Source organism: Chiloscyllium plagiosum, chromosome 4, assembly GCF_004010195.1.
Source record: "Chiloscyllium plagiosum isolate BGI_BamShark_2017 chromosome 4, ASM401019v2, whole genome shotgun sequence".
In the NCBI taxonomy this organism is placed as follows: domain Eukaryota; kingdom Metazoa; phylum Chordata; class Chondrichthyes; order Orectolobiformes; family Hemiscylliidae; genus Chiloscyllium; species Chiloscyllium plagiosum.
The window spans coordinates 2443366-2467146 of NC_057713.1; the positions used below are offsets into that span (position 1 = coordinate 2443366).

Sequence of the window (23781 nt, forward strand, 5' to 3'; positions counted from 1 at the left end):
TACTTTACTGCTGCAGTCTTTGGGGTGTAGGAACACCATATGGTGGGTTTAGGAACTGAGTTCCAGGATTTTGACTCCGTGCCAATGAAGGAACGCTTCTATAGTACCATGTCAGGGTGGTATGCGATTTGAAGTGGAATTTGCCAATGCTGGTGTTCCCACGCCGTTCTTGATGATAGGGTTGTGGATCTGTAAGATGTGAGGACTCCAGATGAGTGACTGTGGTGCATCTTGCGGATTGTGTGCTCTGCAGCCATTGTGTATCAGCTATAAAGGAAGTAAACATGGACTTTGTTAGATGAATGCCAATCAAATGTACTGCTTTGTCCTGGATAGTGTCAAGCTTCTTGATGTTTGGAGCTGCACTTCTTCAGGCAGGTGTGCATTATTCCATAACACTGTTGACCGGTGCCTGTAGCCAATGTTCTGATATCAGGGGTGGCATGGTGGCTCAGTGGTTAGCACTGCTGCCTCACAGCAACAAGGTCCTGGGTTTGATTCCAGCCTTGGGCATCTGTCTGTGTGGAACTTGCACATTCTCCCCTTGTCTGCCTGGGTTTCCTCTGGGTGCTCTGGTTTCCTCCCACAGGTCAGGTGAATTGGCTATGCTAAATTGCCCGTAGTGCTAGGTGCATTAGTCAGGGGGAAATGGGTCTGGGTGGGTTACTCTTTGGAGGGTCGGTGTGGACTAATTGGGCTGAAAGGCCTGTTTCCACACTGTCGGGGATCTAATCAAATCAGGGAGACAGATATTCATCCCTGTTTTGTTTTATTCCATTGTTGGCATGTAAGTATCACTGAGCCAACGTTTATTGCCAACCCTAGTTGTCCTTGAGGAGTTGGTCATAAGCTGTCTACTCAAACTACTGATGTCCTTTTTTTATATAGTAACACCCACAATGTTCTGGAGGGGGTTCCAAGATTTTGATCCAGCAATACTGAAGGAACAGCAGTTATTTTCCTAGCCTCTGGCCTGCACTATGGTCACAATATTTATATGTCTAGCCCAGTTTAGTTTCTGGCCAGTCGTAATTCTTGTATTTTGATAGTGGGAGATTTTTTGGAATAAATCCTCCAAGGAAAGTACATTTTCTGTTTGCTGTCCATAGGTGTTTGCTGTTCGATCTGGGGGTGCTACTGGTGTGGTGGTTAAAGGGCCTGATGACAAGACCTGCGTCTCTTTCAGGTAAGGCATGGTGTAAAACCACAGGATAGGCATTTCAAACCATTTGGTGGAGACATTAAGTAGAAATTGGAAGGAGGTTTTTATAAACACATTCTTCAATCCTCTTGCCAAATAGCTGTCAACTACTTGACATGGCAGTATTTAAAACAAACCTTTTTAAGAAAGCTCTGAGATTTGCAGATTAATGTTGATATGCTGAGGCGAGGTAAAAACACATTTATGGTTCACTAGAGATAGTGCACCTCAATCTTACATGTGTTCTTGTGTTTAATGGGTTTTTCTGCGTACAGCTAAGTCATCAGAATTTCACTGATTATGACTCACCATCTTCATTGGCTGGGAGCAGGGGTGTAGTGGCGGTGTCACTAGACTAGTTATTGCAGAGGCCCAGTCTAATGAGGACCTAACTGCAAAGTGGTGAAATATAAATTTAATTTAATAGGAGATCTAGAATTGTGACCTAATCATGGTGGCCATCGCAGCTAGCCCAATGAGAACCATGTAATTATTGTAAAAAGCCATCTTGTTTAGGAAAGGAAATCTGTCATCCTTGCCTTGTATGGTCTACATGTGACTGCAGAGCCACAGCAATGTGGTTGGTTCTTAAATGTCTCTGGGCAGTTGGAGATTGGCAACAAATGGCAGCCTAACAAAATGCTGGTCTTGCCAGCAATGCCCACATCCCATGGAAAAAATAAACATAAGTGGCAGAGAATTCATTCAGACTTTCTTCCAGCTGGAAACCAAAAATTAGGAAATGAAATTTTGAGTCAGTCAGTCTCTTTCCTAATAATTATCTACAACTGACTCTGTCAATTCAGTTGGAACACAAAACTGCTGGGAGTTTTTGTGGACGGAGAAATCATTAACACTAGGATGGATGGATGGACTTTTTGAGCTGGGAAGGTTTGAGATGTAACAGATTAAAAGCAAGTACAGAACCGGGACGGAATTTGGGAATGAACAAAAGGAAGGCCTGTTGTGTGCTGGAAGGCAGGAAAAATTAAACGGGAGAAAGCACAAGATGATGGGACAGGTATCAAAACAATAGCTGGGACTGTAGATGACAACAGCAGAATCCATTGTCGGTCTGAACTAAATTGGAACAATGGTCTATTTCAAGATGAAACTCGTGCCTTTGAGCGAGGTAGAACAGTTTCCTGAAGTGGCCATGAATACTTTCATCCTCCCCAGTAACACTTGCACATCCAAAGACAGGAGCTAAGAAACTGACTGGTTCCTAATTGTGGTGGTGCACTGTGGCAGGGCTGTAAGATAATCATGGTTTTGGTACCTTTCTTAGGAACCTTCATTTCCACTTTCTGACTTGAATTATTTAAAAAACAGGAAATGGTTTTGTCTCGACAGAAAAGAATTTACCATTTCTTTTTATTAATTTATTGACAATATGATAAAAGTTAAAATGATCTCTTACTGTGAACAAAACATGCACATCACAAAACCAGGTTTGCATAGCTGTTCATTCTAAAGCCAGTGGCGTTTTAAAAACTGTCTGCAACTTTTGCCAGTTATTAAACCACAGAATTAAGTTATTATGCTTTTTAATCAATCTGATTTTAAAAAAATAACAGCATTTTATTCTGTATACAGCTTAAAAATTTTGCCTATCACAACTTGCAATATTATAGCACCTGCTCTGGACTTTGTAAGAGGGTTATCAAATAAAATTTGACACCAGTCCGCATCATGAGATATTAGAACATGTGCTCAAAAACTTGGTCAAAGGCAAAGGTTTTCAGAAGCAGCTGAAGGGAGAGGAGGGAAATGGGGAGATTTGAGAAGGAAATTACAAAATTTGGATCTAGATAGCTGCCAGCTCAGTTGCGATGCGTCTTGCAATTATAATGAAAAATGTATAAGAGACCAGAATATGGGAACAGGAGAAGGCCATTCAGCTCCTTGAGCCTGTTCTGCCATTCAGTGAGATTGTGGCTGATCTGTGGCCTAACTCCATATGCCTGCCTTTGGCCCATCTCCCTTAATACTTTTGCTTGAGAAAAATGCACCAGTTTTTGATTTTAAAACTAACAACTATCTAACGTCAACTGCCAAAGATGGAAGAATGTTCCAAAGAGTATGTACAAGTCCTTCTTAATGTCTCTCGTAAATCATTTGTCACTAATTTTTAAACTATGTATCCTAGTTCTAGAATTGCCAACCAGTGAAAATAGTTTACTTTTCTCAAGTCTTTTTTTCTGTCGAAGAAAAGGCAGAGTGCCTGTAATTAGATTTGTGAAAAGGCCTAATAAAAATATTTCCACTTTATATAGGCATCTGAAATTAGGCACAAGTCCATCAATCCAAGACAATCACTAGTATTTACAACTTGAAATGTAGAGAGCAGTGAATACATGCATCTCACTGCCCCAGGGGATTTGTGTGGTGGCTAGGTCAATATTTTATTGCCCCTCCCTAGTAGGTCCTACAATCCATGTGCTGTAGCTGCAGCCAAACAGTTGTGAGGGAGAGAGTTCCAGTTTTTTAACCCAGTGATACTGAAGGAATGGTGATATGTTTCCAAGTCAGGATGGTGGGTGGCTTGGAGGGGAACTTGCATGTGGTGGTTCATCATATATGTGCTCCCTTGTCCTTCTAGGTAGAAGTGGTCAGGTTTAGAAGATTTGAAATGAGACTTGGTTAATTATTGACAGGCATCTATATTTTTTACTGTATTGCCACTGTATGTCTGTGGTGAATGGAGTAAGGATGAAGATGGTGATAACTGGTGTTAAACAAGTCATAAAGTCATAGAGATTTGCTGAGCTGAAAAAGGCCCTTTGACCCATTGCATCCACACTGATCAAAATCGACACCAAATGATCTTTCTCATTTGTAGCTTTTGGCCTATAGCTTTGTATGCCTTCATGTCACAAATGCACATCCAAATACACTACAATGTGCTGAGGGTTTTTGTCTCTCCCTCCCTTACAGGCAGCGCATTCCAGATTCCCCACCACCCTATGGGGGAAAAGGGTTTCCTCACACCCCTCTAAACATCTTGCCCCTTATCTTAAATTTATGCCACTTGGTCATTGATCTCCCCATCAGAGGGATAGGTTTCTTCCTGTCTACCTTATCTTTGCCCTTCATAATTTATACATGTCGCCTCACAATTCCTCTGCTCCAAGAGAAACAAACCCAGTCTGTCCAATCTCCTGTTCACATCTGAAACTTTCCAGCCCAGGTGACATCCTGGTAAATCTCTTCTGTACCCTGTCCAGTGCAATTACATCCATCCTATAGTGTGGTTTCCAAAAGCCCCTTCAATACTTTTTTGCTGTGGCCTAACCAATATTTTGTACAGTTCTGGCACAACCTTTCTGCTCTATGCCTTGGCTCATAAAGCCAAGTATCCCATATGCTGCCATCATCACTTTATCCACCTGTCCTGATATGTTAATGTACCTGCGGACATGCACATCAAGGTCAGAGTCAGAGATTTGTACAGCATGGAAACACACCCTTCGGTCCAACTTGTCCATGCCGACCAGATATCCCAACCTAATCTAGTCCCACCTGCTAGCACCCGGCTCATATTCCTCTAAACCCTTCCTATTCACATAACCATCCGGATGCCTTTTAAAAGCAATTGCAATTGTACCAGCCTCCACCACTTCCTCTGGCAGCTCCTTCCACACACGCACCACCCTCTGCGTGAAAAAGTTGCCCCTGAGGTCCCTTTTAAATCTCTCCCCTCTCACCCTAAACCTATGCCCTCTAGTTCTGGACTCCCCCACTCTAGGGAAAAGATTTTGTCTATTTAACCTATCCTTGCCCCTCATGATTTTATAAACCTCTATAAGGTCACCCCTCAGCCTCTTGACGCTCCAGGGAAAACAGCGCCAGCCTATTCAGCCTCTCCCTATGGCTCAAATCCTCCAACCCTGCTAACATCCTTGTAAATCTTTTCTGAACCCTTTCAAGTTTCACAACTTTCTTCCATTAGGAAGGAGACCAGAACCCATCTGATCCTTGGTGCTTCCCAGGGTCCTACTGTTCATCATGTATTCCCTTGCTGTGTTCATCCTGTCCAAATGCATCACTTCACGTTTATCTGGATTGACTTCCATTTGCCATTGCTTAGCTCATCTCTATCCTTCTGTAATCTAATGCTATCCTCCTCACTATTTACCATCTAATCTTATTGTCTGCAAACTTACTAATCACCTTTCTACATTCAAGTCTAAGTTATTTATATAAGCTATAAACAGAAAGGTCCCCATCACTGACCGTGCAGAACTCCAGTGGAGGCAGACTTTCAATTGAAAAAATGTCCCTATTATGGATCCAATTTGCCAAATTTCCTTGGATCCCATGAGCTGTTACCTTTGCTATTCATTTCCAATACTGGGACCTTATCAAGAGCCTTGCTGAAGTCCAAGTAGACTATGTGTAAAGCATTGCCCTCATTTCCACATTGGGCTGCTAGTAATGGTCCCGGATGGTGTCATGCCTTTTTGTTGTTGTTAGAACAGCACCAGGCAAGTGGGGAATATTCTATACTCCTGACTTGTGCCTTGTAGACGATGATTTGGTTTGGCCATTCAGAAGGTGAGTTACTTGCTGCAGGATTCCTAACCACTGTCCTGCTTTTATAACTACTATATTTATATGGCTAGTACAGCTCAGTTTCTGGTCACTGCTAACCTCCAGGATGTTGACAGCGGTGCATTTGGTGATGGTAACGTAATTGAATATCAAGGGGCAACGGCGAGATTCTCTTTGTTGGAAATGGTCATTGCCTGGTTCATACATGATTCAAGTTATACTTCAGTATTCTATATATTTCTGGGGCAGCAAGGTGGCTCAGTGGGTTAGCACAGCTGCCTCACAGCGCCAGGGATTCGGGTTTGATTCCAGCCTCGGGAAAGTGTCTGTGTGGAATTTGCACATTCTCAGTGTCTGTGTGGTTTCCTCCGGGTGCTCCAGTTTCCTTCCACAGTCCAAAGAAGTGCAGGTTATGTGAATTGGCCATGCTCAATTGCCCATAGTGTTCAGGGATGTATAAATTAGGTGCATTAGGTAGGGGTAAATGTAGAGTAATAGTTTCAGGGAATGGGTCTTGGATGGGTTATTCTTCGAGGGGGTGGTGTGGACTTGTTGGACCAAAGGGCCTGTTTCCACACTGTAGAGATTCTATCTGAGGAGTTGTGAGATTTGACTTTAACATATGTTGGATTTGTTTCTATTTATTAAATGTTCAGAGCTCAGTAATAAAAATAGAAACACATGACTATTTGGCCTTGAGTGTCTTGAAGAGGGTTCAGTGCTGAAAGTGGAAGTGGTGTGAAGAAAGGAACTGACTCCTGATTCAGTTACCAATGTGTTTCTGTAGCTGGTGAGCTTCCTTTTAATAGGTAACTATTTAACTGACAAAATCTTGTTGGAAAATTGATGGTGTGTCAATCATAATTTATACCATTGTTAAAGTGGAAAACAGTTAGCAATTTCAGACAGATCTTGCTGCCCTTTGGTTCACAAACAACATATTGCTCTTAGCTCCCTGTATTTGAGAACTTGTTGGATGTGTCTATTTATAATCCATTAAGGTCAGCACAGAAAATTGGGCTGGTGACATGCATGCAGTATACCCATGCTGATTGTTGATGCAAACTGATAACCTCTCTGACCTCCAAAAGAGAATAATTTACACAGTTTCCTTTTCATTGCAGCAGGTAGGGGACAGTCACTTGGAAGGGTGAGATAGTCACATTGTGATTCGCGTCACTGTCCGGTAATCCAGAGGGCCAGGCGAATGCTCTGGGGCGTGGGTTCAAATGTTACCCCAGTAGCTGGTGGAATTTAAATTCAATCAGTTAATCTGGAGTTGAAAGTGAGTCTCCATGATCATGATCTTACAGATACCATGACTTGTTGTGAAAGCTGATCTGGTTCACATGTCATTTATCATGTGACTCCACAGCATTGTGGTTAGGAACATACAAATTAGGAGCCGAGTACGTCATCTTTGATCTGTTCGTGTTTCAAGTTCCATATTTTCATCTACCCCCAATGACCTTAGAGTTTTGTTAGTCAAGACAACACAGTCTATCTTTTTAAAAAATATTCAATGACCACACCTCTACCGGAGAAGCTCTGGGAAAGCCTAGGACTAGAGGAGAATAATCTCACAGCAAAGGTTGCCCATTTAAGACCAAGATGAGGATTTTTTTTTCTCTGTGGAATGCTTTACTGTAGAAGGCTGTAGAGGTTGGGTTGGTGAATGTATTCAAGGCTGGGATTTTTTTTTTTAATTAGCAAGGCAATCAAAGGTTGTGGGGATAAGGTAGGAAAATGGAGTTAGGATTGGCAGATCACTTATGATTTTATTGAATGGCAGAGCAGACTTGATGGGCCAAATGGCCTACTTCTGCTTCTACATTTTATAATTTGAGACAAATATTTCCATACTTGCACAATCCTCAGAGAGGGAAAAAAATGCTTATCTTTGTCCTGAAAGGGCAAGCCCTAATTCTAAAACAGCACAAGGCAAATTGTGGAACATAAGTCTTCAGTACTGTTGCAGGAATATTGTCAGGGCTCATATTTTTGGATTATCCAGTGTCTCCAGCCATTTCTGGTTATAATGTAGAGTGAAATGAGTTGGCTGAAGACTGGTATTTAAGAAGCTGAAACCGCTTCTTCAGCTTCTTCCACTCAGCATTCTGGCTGAATATTGTAACATGTGCTTCAGTGTTATCTTTTGATGGATCTCCCATTATTGAGGATGGGGATATTTGTGCAGCCACCTCCTCCAATGAGTTGTTTAATTATCTGCCACCATTCATGACTCAGTGTGGAACGACTGCTGAGTTTACATCTGATCTGTCCATTCGTTGCTTTCACCTCTTATTGCTGGTGGCTACAAGCTGAGCCTGTTTAGCATTTCCTCATGAGACAACCCGCCCGTTCCAGGTATTAGTGCTGTAAACCTTCTCTGAACTGCTTTCAACATACTTATTTACATTCGTTCTAAAAATTCTTTCATTGATGCATACACTAGGACACTTTGATAACTCTGCACCTTGGAATTCTGGAGTTATACCTGTTTAAGTAGTGCCCTATTTCTTCATCTCTCCTGGTTGACTCTTAACTGCTCTTTGAACTGGTCTAGCAAATAATTCAGTTCAAACTCCATTAGGGATGAGCAACAAATACAGGATTGCAAATACTGCCCACATCCGATGGAAGCATAAGAAAGGAATGTAGAATTTTACAGTTGTTTTCCTTTACTTTTCTCTCTCATAAGACCATAAGAAATAGGATCAAGAGTAGGCTGTTTGGCATCCTTGCCGCAGGTTGGCATGATGGCTCAGTGGTTAGCACTGCTGCCTCGCAGTGCCAGGGACTCCGGTTCGATTCGAACCTTGGGGGGACTGTCTGTGTGGAGTTTGCACATTCTCCCCGTGTCTGCGTGGGTTTCCTCCGGGTGCTCCAGTTTCCTCCCACAGTCCAAAGATGTGCAGGTCAGGTGAATTGGCCATGCTAAATTGCTCATTGTGTTAGGTGCATTAGTCAGAGGGAAATGGGTCTGGGTGAGTTATTCTTCGGAGGGTCGGTATGGACTGGTTGGGCTGAAGGGCCTGTTTCCACACTGTAGGTAATCTCATCTCAAGCCTGCTCTGTCGTTCAAGAGGATCATGGCTGATCCAACTTCCTCACGTCCACTTTGTTGCCCTTTCCCTGTAACCCTTGATTCCTCGACTGATCAAGAATTTATCTATCCCAGCCATTAACATACAACAATGACTCTCCCCTCATAGCTTTCTGTGGCAAGGTTTTGCAAAGACACTCAACCCTATCAATATAATCTTGCTCTCTCTTCTCGCTTTCTGGGCCTGATTTTTGACTACAATGTACCGAATTTCCTTTTCCATCGTTCTTCTGTGTTTTTCTCAATTGTTGAATCCCGTTGGTTTAGGAGACAGACGTTTTCCAGCTCCTTATCAGGACACTATATTCCAGCTAGATGTGGCCTTTTGTTTTTTTTAGTCTGGGATTTCGGTGATAGTGATAGTCTGGGATTTAGGTGATTATTTCCCTAACTCCATTAGGTATTGATGACACCGTCAATATTTGGAGAAAGTCTACACAGTTCTAAATGGATGTTGTATCTTTCTACAAGCTGTGTTACACATTAATGAAAATCATTTATTGGGTTTGTTTCTGAACTGAAAATGCAACAGTGATTTTTTTTTTGTATTGTTTGGTGATTCACCTGTGATCTTTTTAGAAAAGAGTATATTCCCATAACCGAGACAAAGGAATGTCTAGTGGATGACACAAATGGTAATTCTAGAGTTCTGAAATGGCGCCTCAGTTTTTCACTCCCAACATAAATGGTTTCAATGTAAGAATAGAGTTATTTATCCAAATTACCTGATGACTGTAATTTTATTTATATTCATAGAGAAGATGTGGATATTACTGATGGGCCAGCACTTATTATCCATCCCTAGTTGCCCCTTGAGAAGGTGGGGGTGAGCTGCCTTCTTGAACCACTGCAGTCCATGTGCTGTAGGTAGACCCACAATGCCCTTGGGGAGGGAATTCCAGGATTTTGAGCCAGTGACACTGAAGGAACAGCAATATATTTCCAAGTCAGAATGATGAGGGCTTGGAAGGGAAGTTGCAGATCATGGTGTTCTCATGTATCTGCTGCTCTTGTCCTTCTATGTGGTATTGTCATGATTTTGGAAGGTTCTGTCTTGGCACTCTTACTGAATTCCTGCAGTGCATCTTATTGATGGTACACATTGCTGTTACTGAGAGTTGATGGTGGAGGGAGTGGATATTTGTGGATGTGGTGCCAACCATGCAGGTTCCTTAACCATCCAGGCAAGTGGGGAAGTATTCCATCACACTCCTGATTTGTGTCTTTGTATTTGGTGGACAGCCTTTGTGGAGTCAGGAGGTGCAGGATTCCTAGTCTCTGACCTACTTTTGTAGACACTATTTATATGGCCAGTGCAATTCAGTTTCTCATCATTGGTAACCCCAGAATGATGTCAGTGCGGTATTCAGTGATGATAATATCATTGAATGTCAAGGGTTGCTGGTTAGATTCTCTCATTGGAGATAGTCAATCATTGCCTTGTTCTGTGTGGCATGAATGTTGCTTTCCACTTTTCAACCCAAGCTACGATATTGTCTGGATCTTGCTAAATTTGGACATCGGCTGCTTTTGCATCTGAGAAGTCTCAAATAATGCTGAACATCAGCAGACATCCCACTTCTAACCATATAGTAGACCAAATGTGCAAGTAATAAGGTATATGGAGTTAAAGATGGATTAAATGCACAGAACTGTGGCAAATAGAGGAGGTCAGTATGGATTGGATTAGATGGTAACATAGAACATAGAAGAATACAGCGCAGTACAGGCCCTTTGGCCCTCGATGTTGCGCCAATCCAAGCCCACCTAACCTACACTAGCCCACTATCCTCCATATGCCTATCCAATGCCCGCTTAAATGCCCATAATGAGGGAGAGTCCACCACTGCTACTGCCAGGGCATTCCATGAACTCACGACTCACGGAGTAAAGAATCTACCCCTAACATCTGTCCAAAACCTACCACCCCTTAATTTAAAGCTATGCCCACTCGTGACCAAAACTGCGCACAATATTCCAGATGCGGCCGCACCAGAGTCTTATACAACTGCATCATGACCTCAGGACTCCGGAACTCAATTCCTCTATCAATAAAAGCCAGTACGCCATATGCCTTCCTCACCGCACTATTTACCTGGGTGGCAACTTTCAAAGATCCCTCTGCTCATCCACACTACCAAGTATCCGACCATTAGTCCAGTACCCCATAATTGGAACATTTTCTTTCAAGTGAGATACTGGAAGCTGTGGAGGAGGAAAGGAATTTAGGAGTGTTGCATGACAAAGTACTGAAATCCAGTGGAAAGCTCCAAAAAGCTGTTTTAAAACAGAATGCTGGTCTTTATCGGGAGAAGGCAGGGAAATGGGATAAAATGAATTGCTCATTTGGAGAAGCAGGCAGACATGATAGGGCCTAATGGAGTCTCAACGTTGTAACAGCTCTGCCAATCCATGATCTTAAGGATGGTAAAATACTGTCGGGTGCAAGTCTTGCTTCAGTAGCTGACAGCATTAGTCATATCCCATCTGGAGTAACTGCATTTCTGCACACTGTTTACAGAAGATGGAAACGTCTTTGTGGAGGTGAGGTACAGTGTAGACTTCATCGATACCACAGTTCAAAAGGTTAGATTGTGAAGAACCTAGACTAGCAGTTCTGAAGAATAGTCCATGTTTGAATTGACCTTAACTTTATTTCTCTATCAGCAGATGTGACCAGTTTTGCTGAGTTTCTCCAGCATTTTCTTTCAGGTTGCCAGCATCTGGAGTACTTTGCCTTTATTTGGTTTGTGTTTGCTTTATTTTGAGAATTAATTTAATTGAAGCGTTAAATAATGTTTCACAGAGTCAATAAGGAAATGGGTCCGGATCAGGGGTCCTTTAAAGTTGGGGCCTGGCCATTCAGGTGTGGTGTCAACAGTATTTCTCCACAAAAAGGAGAGGAAATCTGAAAGCTTTTGCCCCCCAAAAATATTGAAGCTGGGGATCCATTAGAAGATTTAAAAGTTAATTTATTAGTTACTTTTTCATTGGGCAAGTTAAGGGTTTTAAAAAAGGTGGATAAATGGAATTCAGATATATGATCTTTTTGGTGATATAGACCTGAGGTTGAATGGCCTCTTGCTTTCATTTGTCCAGCTGGTGTCCTGCCATTGCCCTTGTGACGTTACTCAGGAGTGAGTGAACTTTTATTTGGTCATGTCAGCAGGTAATTTAAATAGAGGCTTATCTACTCCTCGCCAGATATCCAAAGATATTGATTATCAGCAAGGGTTTTGGTTAGCAATTAAGTGAGAATACTGGTTAATTATTCCCTCTGACCATGTCATTTGTAGCCTGACAGCAAACTCAGCTTCAAACCACAGCTGTGGGAATTTATATTTTATTGGGGGGGGGGGGTAGAGAGGTGGCATTAAACAGGAAATTAGATGTGAGCAATAAAGGTCCACCTGTAATTATGGTCAAATTCAATTTACATGTAGATTCAGCAAATCAAATCAGTAACATATACCAGAGGGAATGAACTTCTGGAGTATGTTCAGGATAGTTTGAGATAAATATGTTGAGGAACTGATGAAAACATGCCCTCTTAGACTGTGTATTGTGTAATGAGAAAGGAATAGTCAGCTATCTAGCTATGTGAAGTCCCTTGGAGAAGAGGGACCATAGTGTTCTAGAATCCATCATTAAGATGGAGAGTGACATAGTGGATTTTGAGAATCCACTAGCTTTACAGGAGCATATAAACTGATTTGTAAAAGCTTCTATAGGTATGTGAAGACAAATGAAGGTCCTTACAATCAGAAACAGTAAAGTTTTATAATGGGAAATAAAGAGATGACAGACTAATTAAATGCATATGTTGATTCCGTCTTCACAAAGGAGGACACAGTAATGTTTGGACTGCAGGATCTTGTGAGGGAGGAGCTGAAGGAAATTAGTACTACCAGTGAAATGGAGTTGGGGCACTTATTGGGATTGAAGTAAGATAAGTCCCCAGTGCTCATCTGCATCTCACTGCATTTATGAAAGTGGTCCAAGAAATAGTGGATGCATTGGTGGTCATATTCCAACATTCTATAGTCTCTTTCTAAGCTAACATAACCCCTCTATTTATAAAAGGTGAAGACAAAGCAATTATAGGCTGGTTAGCCTGACGTTGAGCCATAGAGTCATAGAGATGTACAGCATAGGAACAGACTCTTCGGTCCAACACATCCATGCTGACCAGATATCCCAACCCAATCTCGCCCCACTTGCCAGCACTTGGCCCATATCCCTCCAAACCCTTCCTATTTATATACCCATCCAGATGCCTCTAACAGCTCATTCCATACACGTACCATCCTCTGCGTGAAAAGGTTGCCCCTTCGGTCCCTTTTTATATCTTACCCCTCTCACCCTAAACCTATGATCTCTAGTTCTGGACTCCCCCCACCCCAGGGAAAACTACTTTGTCTATTTACCCTATCCATGCCCCTCATTATTTTAAAAACCTCTATAAGGTCACCCCTCAGCCTCCGACACTCCAGGGAAAACAGCCCTAACCTATTAAGCCTCTCCCTAAACCTCAAATCCTCCAACCCAGGCAACATCCTTTTAAATCTTTTCTGAACCCTTTCAAGTTTCACCTTCTCCTTCCGAAAGGAAGGAGACCAGAATTTCAGGGTTTGGAGGGATATGGGCCGGGTTCTGACAGCTGGGACTAGATTGGGTTGGGATATCTGGTCGGCATGGAAGGGTCTCTTTCCGTGCTGTACATTTCTGTGACTCTATGACTCTATAACCGGTCTCCCATGCTGAACTTTGTTGAACGCCTCATTGAAGTCCAGAGATCATGTCCACCATTCTGCCCTCATCAATCCTGTTTGTTACTTCTTCAAAAAACAATCAAGTTTGTGAGACATGATTTCCCATGCACAAAGCCAAGATGACTATCCACAATCAGTTCTTGCCTTTCCAAATACATGAGGAGAAAGTGAGGTCTGCAGATGCTGGAGATCAGAGCTGAAAATGTGTTGCTGGAAAAGCGCAGCAGGTCAGGCAGCATCCAGGGAACAGGAGAATCGACGTTTCGGGCATAAGCCCTTCTTCAGGAAGGGCTTCCAAATACATGTACATCTTGTCCCTCAGGATTCCCTCCAACAACTTGCCCACTACCGACGTCAGGCTCACTGGTCTATAGTTCCCTGGCTTGTCCTCACCACCTTTCTTAAATAATGGTACTACATAAGCCAACCCTCCAGTCTTCTGGCACCTTACCTGTGACTATCAATGATACAAATATCTCAGCAAGGGACCCAGCAATCACTTCCCTAGCCTCCCACAGAGTTCTGGTGTACACCTGATCAGGTCCTGGGGATGTATCCACTTTTACGCTTTACAAGACATCCAGCACTTCTTCCTCTGTAATATGGACATTTTTCAAGATGTCACCATCTATTTCCCTACAGTCTATATCTTCCATTGATGCAAAATACTCATTTAGTATCTCCTCCATCTCCTGCAGCTCCACACAAAAGCCACCTTGCTGATCTTTGAGGGGCCTTATTCTCTCCCTAGTTACCCTTTTGACTTAATGTATTTCTAAAAACCCTTTGGATTATCCTTAACCCTATTTGCCAAAGCTATCTCATGTCCCCTTTTTGCCCTCCTGATTTCTCTCTCAAGTATACTCCTCCTGCCTTTATACTCTTCTAAGGATTCACTCGATCTATCCTGTCTATACCTGACAGATGCTTCCATCTTTTTCTTAACCAAACCCTCAATTTCTTTAGTCATCCAGCATTCTCTATATCTGCCAGCCTTCCCTTTCACCCTAACAGGAATATATTATCTCTGCACTCTCGTTATCTCATTTCTGAGGTCTTCCCATTTTCCAGCTGTCCCTTTACCTGCGAACATCTGCCCCCAATCAGCTTTTGAAAGTTCTTGCCTAGTACCGTCAAAATTAGCCTTCCTCAAATTTAGAACTTCAACTGTTAGATCTGGTCTATCCTTTTCCATCACTGTTTTAAAACTCTTAGAATTATGATCGCTGGCCCCAAAGTGCTCCCTCACTGACACCTCAGACACCTGCCCTGCCTTATTTCCCAAGAGTAAGTCAAGTTTTGCACTTTCTCTATTAGGTACATCCACATACACATTCAACATTTTCTTGTACACTCTTAATAATTTCCTCTCCACCTAAACTCTTAATTCTGTGGCAGTCCAAGTATATGTTTGGAAAGTTAAAATCACCTACCATAACTACCTATTATTATTATTATATTTAGCTGAAATCTCCTTACAAATTTGTTTCTCGCTAACTATTTGGGGATCTATAATACAATCCCAATAAGGTGATCCCTTTCTTATTTCTCAGTTCCACCCAAATAACTTCCCTGGATGTATTTCCAGGAATATCCTCCCTCAGTACAGCTGTAATACTGTCCCTTATCAAAAAGGCCACTCACCCTCCCCTCTTGCCTCTCTTTCTATCCTTCCTATATTGCATTTGTATCCTGAAACATTAAGTTGCCAGTCCTGCCCATCCCTGAGCCACGTTTCTGTAATTGCTATGATATCCCAGTCCCATGTTCCTAACTATGCCGAGTCCATCTACCTTCCTTGTTAGACCTCTTCCATTGAAATAAAGGCAGTTTAATTTATCAGTCCTACCTTGTTCTCTGCGTTGCCTGTCCTGGCTGTTTGACTCGCTTCTTTTCTGAACTCTACCAGTCTCGGATTGATCTCTTTCTTCTCACTATTGCCCTGTGTCATTCCCCGCCCCCTCCCCCAAGCCTTACTCGTTTACATCCTCCTGATCAGCTCTAGCAAATCTCCCTGCCAGTATATTAGACCCCTTCCAATTCAGTTGCAATCCACCCTTCTTGTACAGGTCATTTCTACCCCAGAAGAGATTCCAATGAATCAAAAATGTGAATCCTTCTCCCATACACCAGCTCCTCAGCCACAAATCATCTGCTCCAGTCTCCTAATCCTACCCTCACTTGCTCTAGCACCGGGAGTAATCCAGAAATTACTCCCTTGCTGGACCTCCTTTTTAAATTCCTGCCTAACTTTCTATAATCTCCCTCAGAATCTCCTCCTTTTCCCTTCCTCTGTCATTGGTACCAATGTGTACAATGACCTCTTGCTGGTCCCTCTCCCCTTTTGAGAATATTCTGCACCCTCTCGTGAGACATCCTTGTTTCTGGCACCAGGGAGGCAACACACCATTCAGATTTTTTGCTGTTGGCCGCAGCAATGTCTGTCTGTGCCTCTGACTTGGGAATCCCCTAACATAATCGAACGCTTACAACCCGACGTACCCCTCATTACATTATAGCCTGTCTTGATTCCAGAAACTTGGCTGTTTACGCTACATTCCCCTGAGAGTCCATCATTCCCTACATTTTCCAAAACAGAATACTTGTTTGAAATGGGAATAGCCACAGAAGATTCTTGTACTACTTGCCTACCTCTTGTACCTTTCTTGGAGTTAACACATCTACCTGACTCTATCTGTGGCTTTTCTCCCTTCCTATAACTGCCACCTCCTACACTCTCTTGTAAATTCCTCATTGCCTCTAACTGTCGCTCCAACCAATCTATTCGATATGACAGGATTCGCGACCAATGACATTTATTGCAGATATAATCCTCAGTCACCCTTAAACTCTCCCAAACCTCCCGCATCTGACAAGGAGAGCATATCACTCTACTAAAGGCCATTTTGCTCCTTCCAATCTACAGACCCAGAAAATAGCACCGTCTTATTCCTCTTTTAAAAAACACTACTCCAGTGTAATGTAACGCCTATATGTAAAAGATTTAATCAAGAGACAGAACCCAATAAAAACATATACTCAAGAAAGAACTCACTCTATGCATTATTGTAGATTTACAGCAAGGCTATACTTAAAACTATTCACTTATCTGTTTCTGTGATGTGACCTCTCCCAAACAGGTTCCTCTAACATCAGTTGTAAATTTCACTGTTTGTTAATTTTCCTGGACACACTCTAACGTCCAGTAATCCATGAATTCAAATAGCAAAGGCAGTAACTGTGCAGATTCACTGCTGAGTCAGTTGGCAAAACAATGCAACAGCATATAAAACAGTAATTGCTGCTCCTGGAATTTGAAATTTTTTCTGTCCTCCATCTTGAATTACCCAGACGCTAGAGTCCATTATTAAAAACTTAATAGCTGAGCCCTTGGAAAATAGTCACAGGATCAGACACAGTCAACATGGATTCACAAAAAGGGAATTGTGATTGACAAATCTATTGGATTTGTTTGACTGTCACTTGTAAAGTTGATAAGGTGGAGCCAGTGGATGTAGTTTACTTGGACTTTAAGAAGGCTTTTGATGAGGTCCCACATGCGATTAGCTTGTAAAATTGAAGTGCATGGGATTAGGGAGTAGTGTATTGACATAGATAAATAAATGGCTGGCAGACTGGAAACAGAATAGGAATAAGCAGGTCTTTGTCCAAGTGGCAGTCAGTGACTTGTAGAGTACTGCAGATATCAGTGCTTGAACCCCCGCTATTCACAATATAAATTACTGATGTAAATGTGCAGATGACAAAGCTGGATGGGAGAGTGAACTGTGAGGAGGATGCAGAGATGCTTCAGTGTGATTTTGACAAGCTGAGTGAGAGGCAAGCTACAGTGTAAGGTGGATAAATGTGAGATTATCCACTTTAGTAAAAACAGGAATGGTGATAGATTGGAGAAGGGGAAGGTACTGCAAGACCTGGGGGTCCTCGCACAGCAGTCGCTGAAAGGAAGCACGCAGCTGCAGCAGGTGGTGAGGAAGGCACATGGTATGTTGGCCTTCAGAATGAGAGGATCTGAGTCCAGGAGCAGGGATGTCTTGCTGAAATGATCAGTGCCTTGGTGAGACCACATCTTAGTAATTGTGTGCAGTTTGCTCTCCTTATCTGAGAAAGGATGCCCTGGCTATGGAGAGATTTACCAGACTGATTCCTGGTGACAGCACTGATGTATGAGGAGGGATTGGGTTGGTTGAGACAATATTCACAGGAGTTTAGAAGAATAAGGGGAGATCACATAAAGACACATACAATTCTAGACAGAGTAAGCTCAGCAATAATGTTCCTAATGACCATGGAGTTCAGAGCCTGGCGTCACAGTTTAAGGTTAATGGGTGGGTCATTTTGGACTGAGTTAAGGAGATGTGTCTTCACCCAGAGAGTGGTGAGCCTGTGGAATTCACTGCTACAGAAAGTGATTGAAGCCAAAGCAATGGATCTTTTCAAAAGAAGGAGTTGCATAGATTCTTACAGCTAAACAGATCAAAGGATATGGGGACAAAGTGGGAAAGAGGACTGAGTTGAATGATCAGCTGTAATTATGTTGAATGATGGAGCAGGCTGGAAGGGCCGAATGGCCGACCATGGCCCTATTTTCTATATTTCTGCATGAAGATGAACCTTAGCTCACTGACCCATTAAGCCCTTTTCTTAAAAAAAAGATGCACTGGATTTTAAACTACTTGCGTGTTTTTGTTGAAAAAGCTATTTTTGTCTTTTTTGCTTTCCTGCTGACAAATTTTGTATTCTAGTCTTGTTCACTTTGCTCTAAAAGTATCTTTATTATTCCTCTCAAAGAATGGAAGATAAAGGAGAAGTGAAATGCATCAAATTTTCACTTGGGAACAAGATTCTAGCTGTGCAGAGGACACTAAAGGCTGTGGTAAGGAAAGATTTTAACTTTTTTCATGTCACGGCTAAAGACTGAAAGGAAGTAGACTTGTGTCAGTGTATGATAACATTGTCAAGTTCTTTTTCAGGATTTCATTAACTTCATTCCTGACCTACCCCAAACAGAATACTCTCAAGAATGCAAGGTAATGATTGGAATTGGAATTAAATTTTGTGTACTTTGAATCTAAAGTATAATTGTCTGCTGATGTAAACAGTATCTTTTTTAATTTGTTTCCTCTGTAGACTAAAAATGCCAACATCCTGAGTTTCTGTTGGATCACTGCTAATGAAATAGTATTTATTACTGACCAGGGCATTGAATTTTATCAGGTAAGTACTGTACATATGAATCTATACCCAGAGTAAAGACTAAACCGTTTGGGACTCAACTCAGTGGGGGTTAGAAGAATGAGAGGCGATCTTATTGAAACATGAAGAATTCTTTAAGGGGTTTGACTGGGGTAAATGCTGAGAGGATGTTTCTCGTCATAGAGTCTAGGACCAGAAGGCATAATCTCAGAATCAATTTAAGACTGATTCGAGGAGCAGTTTCTTCTCCCAGAATGTTGAGAGTCTTTGGAACCCCTTGCCATAGAGAGCTGTGGGGACAGATTCCTTGTGTATATTTAAGGCTGGTCTAGATTCTTGATCAGTCAGGGAATCAAGGATTACAGGGAAAATACAGACAAGTTGATGTGTGGGGTGTTGCATCAGCCATAATCACATTGAATGGCAGAGCAGGCTGGAGGGGTTGCACGGTCTAGTTCTGTTCCTGTTTCCTATAGTCTTGATATTGAATTAACTGCCCTCTGAAATGGGTTAAGTAAGCACTTAATGGCCATTAAGGATGTGCAGTAAATGCTGACCTTACTGGTGAAACCCATGTCCCAAAAAAATATAAAGATAAAGAACATTGCAAGTCTAAGAGCACAATACTGCAAGTGCTGAAAGTCTGAAATAAATCCACAAGATGCTGGAAATGCCCTGCAGTTCTTCATAGAATCATGGGAGGCACGGTAACTCAGTGGTTAGCGCTGCTGCCTCACAGCATCAGGGTCCCTGGTTTGATCCTAGCCTCAGGTGACTGTTGGTGTGGAGTTTGCACATTCTCCCTGTGTCTACGTGAGATTTCTCCGGGTGCTCTGGTTTCCTCCCACAGTCCAAAGATCTGCAGGTCGGGTGAATTGGCCATGCTAAATTGCCCATGGTGTGAGGTGTGTTAGTCAGAAGGAAATGGGTCTGGGCGGGTTACTCTTCAGAGGGTCAGTGTGGACTTGTTGGGCCGAAGGGCCTGTTTCCACACTGTCGGTAATCTAATCTAATCCCTACACTATAGAAACAGGCATTTCGGCCCAACAAATCCACACGCTGAAGAGCATCCCGTCCAGACTCTCCCCCCATGTATCCTATCCCTGTAACCCTGCATTTCCTATGGTTAATCCACCTTTGAACAGTGGGAGGAAACTGGAGCACCAAGAGGTAACCCACACAAACTCCACACGAGCTGGAATTTGAACCCAGATCCCTGGCAGCAGTGCTAACCACTGAGCTTCCATGTACCCTGTGTGGCAGCCTGTGTGGAGAAGCAGAGACCAAGTTAACATGGATATTGAGGGATGAGGAGTTGAAAGATTAGATGTCAAGTATTAAATATTAAGAGCATTTGTGCAGAAAGCAAATTTGAATTTGAAAAATAGTCCATGGTAAATGAGTGGGTTGTAAATGGTTTTGGAGATCAAGTGAGGATGACCTCTACCAACAACAGTTGTGTATTGAATGGTAGATAGGCCCGAAGGGTGAAAATGGCCTATTGCTGCCCCTATGACCCCATGTGGCCTCATTCATCTACTAACTAGCTTCTGAATGCAGTTCAGAGTCAGGTCTAACTGCTTTGTAACATTGGTGACCAATTTTCTCTTGGTTGTTTGAATATATCCAAAGATATAAGTAATTTACAAAGGCTTTAATTCTGCATTAATTATGTGGAAAGATTCCTCTTTTAATTACAAAGGAGTAAATCCTTCTACTTCTCTAGTGAGAACAGGAACACCCTCTGAATCTTTAACACTTTCTTCTCCTTGTATCATTAAGTCTTTTATTTCTGTTAGGCTAGTCCTCACAGGCCGAGTGTTGTGAGTGAAAAGAGCGTAAAGCTCCTTCTGCCATCACTAATATATGGGGTCCTGATTTACAAAGGTCCCAGTTAGGAATGCTCATAAAGACTGACATGCAATCATTTCCTGAGCTTATGAATATCTCCTTTATGTTGTCCTGTCTTAGGTTCTGACTCATGTACAAATTGATTTGCGAACCGACTCGAGAATGGGACCTGTTCGCAAATCAGGGACGGTAACGAGGAAATTGCATTTTGATCTAAATCTCTAGTCCAAGATCAGCAAACTGAATATAAAATGCTGAAATTCACTGTTACACCTTCTGGAATATGGCCTGAGCTGCTGTTGTTTTTATTATTCTATAGGTATTACCTGACAAACGTAGTTTAAAGCTGCTGAAAAATCAGAGCATTAATGTTAACTGGTGTATGTACTCACCAGAAACTGCTGTTCTCCTCCTGTCTACCACAGTACATGGGAATGTTCTTCAACCATTTTATTTCAGGGTAAGTTCGACTTCTTTCTTTGTCACCACCTGCAAGCCGTGCATATTTCTTTTGTTATGAATATGTGAGTGTACTGTATCAGATGGGGAGGACTAATGCTATTGTATATGAAGTTGATGCAAGGTATACTGCTCTGATAAAACAACACCCCTATCGGCTTAATCCTTTCAAAGCCAGACAGGTGCAGATGGAGGTGGAGGCAATGCTCGACAAGATCATCATTGAACCAAGCCAGAGCGAGTAGAGTTCGCCGATCGTCTTAGTTCCCAAACTGGACAGGACTCAACGATTCTGCATGGATTATTGCAACGTCAACGCCATTAATACCTAGTTACTGGCAGGTACCTTTATCAGAGTTGACGAAAGAAATTTCTGCATTTGTAACCCCAAATGAGCTATATCAGTTTAAAGTGATAGCTTTTGGAATGAAGACCACAGCCACCACATTCCAAAGACTCATGAACAGAGTTGTGGCTGGGTTAGCAAGCTGTGCAGTCTATTTGGACGATGTAATGATCTTTACTATGTCCTGGAAAGATCACATGGTACAGTTGGCAGAGCTCTTTGAATGACTATGGGAAGCAAAGCTCGTGATAAACTTAAATAAAACGGAATTTGTGAAAGCAGAGGTGACGTTCTTGGGACATTGGTCATGGAAGGTTGACCCCACGGAACACAAAGACGAAGGCCGTTGAGGAATTTCCACGACCAATCTCGAAGAAAGAGGTGCATCGATTCTTAGGACTCAGTGGATTCTATTGGAAAGTTGTTCCAAACTTCAGCAGTGTAGTGGCACCGTTAACCAATTTGCTGGAGAAAAACACAACGTTTCGGTGGACAGAACCATGCCAGGAGGCATTCAACCATTTGAAATCAATATTAACCACCAAACCAAGTTTTAGCTACACCAAACCTTTCAAAATGTTTTAAAGTTGCCATCGATGCTAGTGACATAGGAGTTGGAGCTGTACTCCTACAGGAAGGTGAGGATGGGATTGAACTGCCAGTTGGTTACTTTTTGAAGACGACCAACATCCACCAGAGGAAATACTCCACAATCAGAAAGGAACTATTGAGTTTGGTACTGGCCTTACAACATTTTGATGTGTATGTCCCGAATAATGTGTCAGTGACAGTTGTGTATACCGATCACAATTTCCTACATTCTTAGAATGCTTTAAAGATAAGAATATGAGACTGTGACATAAGACTCCAATGAAATAGAGTTTTAATTTAAAAATTGTACATGTTGCAGGTCATAAGTAATAATAACTATAGATCAAAAGTTTAGATGAGATTTGTCTTTATTTAATGTTATATACATATATACAGTTATATATGTTAAGGTAAAGTTAGATTAAAGTTATCTGTATGTTAGGGTAATATGTTAAAAGAATGGAGGAAAAAAAATTGAAGCCATCTTTTCATTATGATGGTTCATTTTTTTCTTAAGTGGGGGGATGTGTTATGAAGATGTGAGTGTCCTGTAGGAGTACAGCTCCAACTGCTATGTCACTAGCATCGATGGCAACTTTAAAACATTTTAAGAGAGTTAAAAGCTAGCAAAAACTACTTGACACTGCACTGAAAAAGATATATAATGTAATATTTGGACGAACCACAGTCGATTAGCTGGTTGCCTGGAAACGACAAACAGATTTGAATTAGGCCAATCAGTTTAAGTTATACCCCAAACTCCAAACCAGTTTGAATTGAATATATTGACAATCTTAAAAGCCGATGCTTTGGAGGGAAACCTGAACAGTTGGGAGGAGAACTGCCAAGCCACCAGCATGTAGAGACTGCCTGAGGAATAGCTCTCTTAATCAATCTATGACCTGTGAAACAGAAATTCCTAAGAAGGAGAAGAAAAGAGGGAGGAAGAGAAGATTTGACGTCTGGCTGGTTTTAAAAACTTGAATTTTTGGTAAACCTTAATCGGGGGTTTTTATCAGAGTAGTATTGTTTAGATGTTTAGATACCTACAGTGTGGAAACAGGCCCTTTGGCCCAACAAGTCCACGCCGACCCTCCAAAGAGAAACCCACCCCCTTTATTTACCCCTGACTAATCTACCTAACACTGTGCAATTTAGCATGGCCAGTTCACCTAATCTGCACATCTTCGGACTGTGGGAGGAAAACGGAGCATCAGGAGGAAACCCACGCAGACGTGGGGAGAATGTGCAAACTCCATACAGACAGTTGCCCGAGGCTGGAATCGAACCTGGGACCCTGGTGGTGTTATACTTTAAGAAATAAAGTTGTTAACTTCTACTTTAACTAGCTCTTGGCAACTCAAATTTTCACAGACTACTGCATGGGATAACTCTTTTCTATGTTGCTGGTTTAAATTAAGCAGGAGGGTTTACCCTGTGTTGTAACACTTTGATCCAAATTGTAAAAATAAAGTACATAGAAGCCCTAGATAATGTGGAAAAATAAATATAGTAATAACAGAACCTCTGGGTTGGTGGGGTGGGGGGGGATTTGTGACAGTTGTACCTATCAGAAAACATTCACAGACTGTAGCAGTTTTGTCTCAAAGAGAAGGCGGAATGGCAAGATGAAAGAAATCTTAATATTATGAAAGCATTCAGTAGTGTAGAGTCATTGAGTCCT

General features: G+C 42.0%; 1 protein-coding gene across 7 annotated transcripts in view; it reads left to right on the forward strand.

Moving 5' to 3' along the window:
- The first annotated feature begins 1109 nt into the window (after positions 1-1109).
- The window catches only part of rmc1 (regulator of MON1-CCZ1), a 51779-nt gene continuing 29107 nt past the window's right edge, over positions 1110-23781 (forward strand). For 5 of the 7 annotated variants that reach the window (XM_043687592.1, XM_043687594.1, XM_043687596.1 and 2 more), the window contains exons 1-5: positions 1110-1186; positions 18446-18530; positions 18628-18684; positions 18785-18871; positions 21021-21161. In XM_043687592.1, the coding sequence (XP_043543527.1) occupies positions 18447-18530; positions 18628-18684; positions 18785-18871; positions 21021-21161 (369 nt within the window). In that variant the 5' untranslated portion in view covers positions 1110-1186; position 18446. Of the gene's footprint in view, positions 1187-6483; positions 6565-18445; positions 18531-18627; positions 18685-18784; positions 18872-21020; positions 21162-23781 lie in introns of those variants that run through there. The other 2 variants (XM_043687597.1, XM_043687598.1) reach the window with 2 other exon arrangements.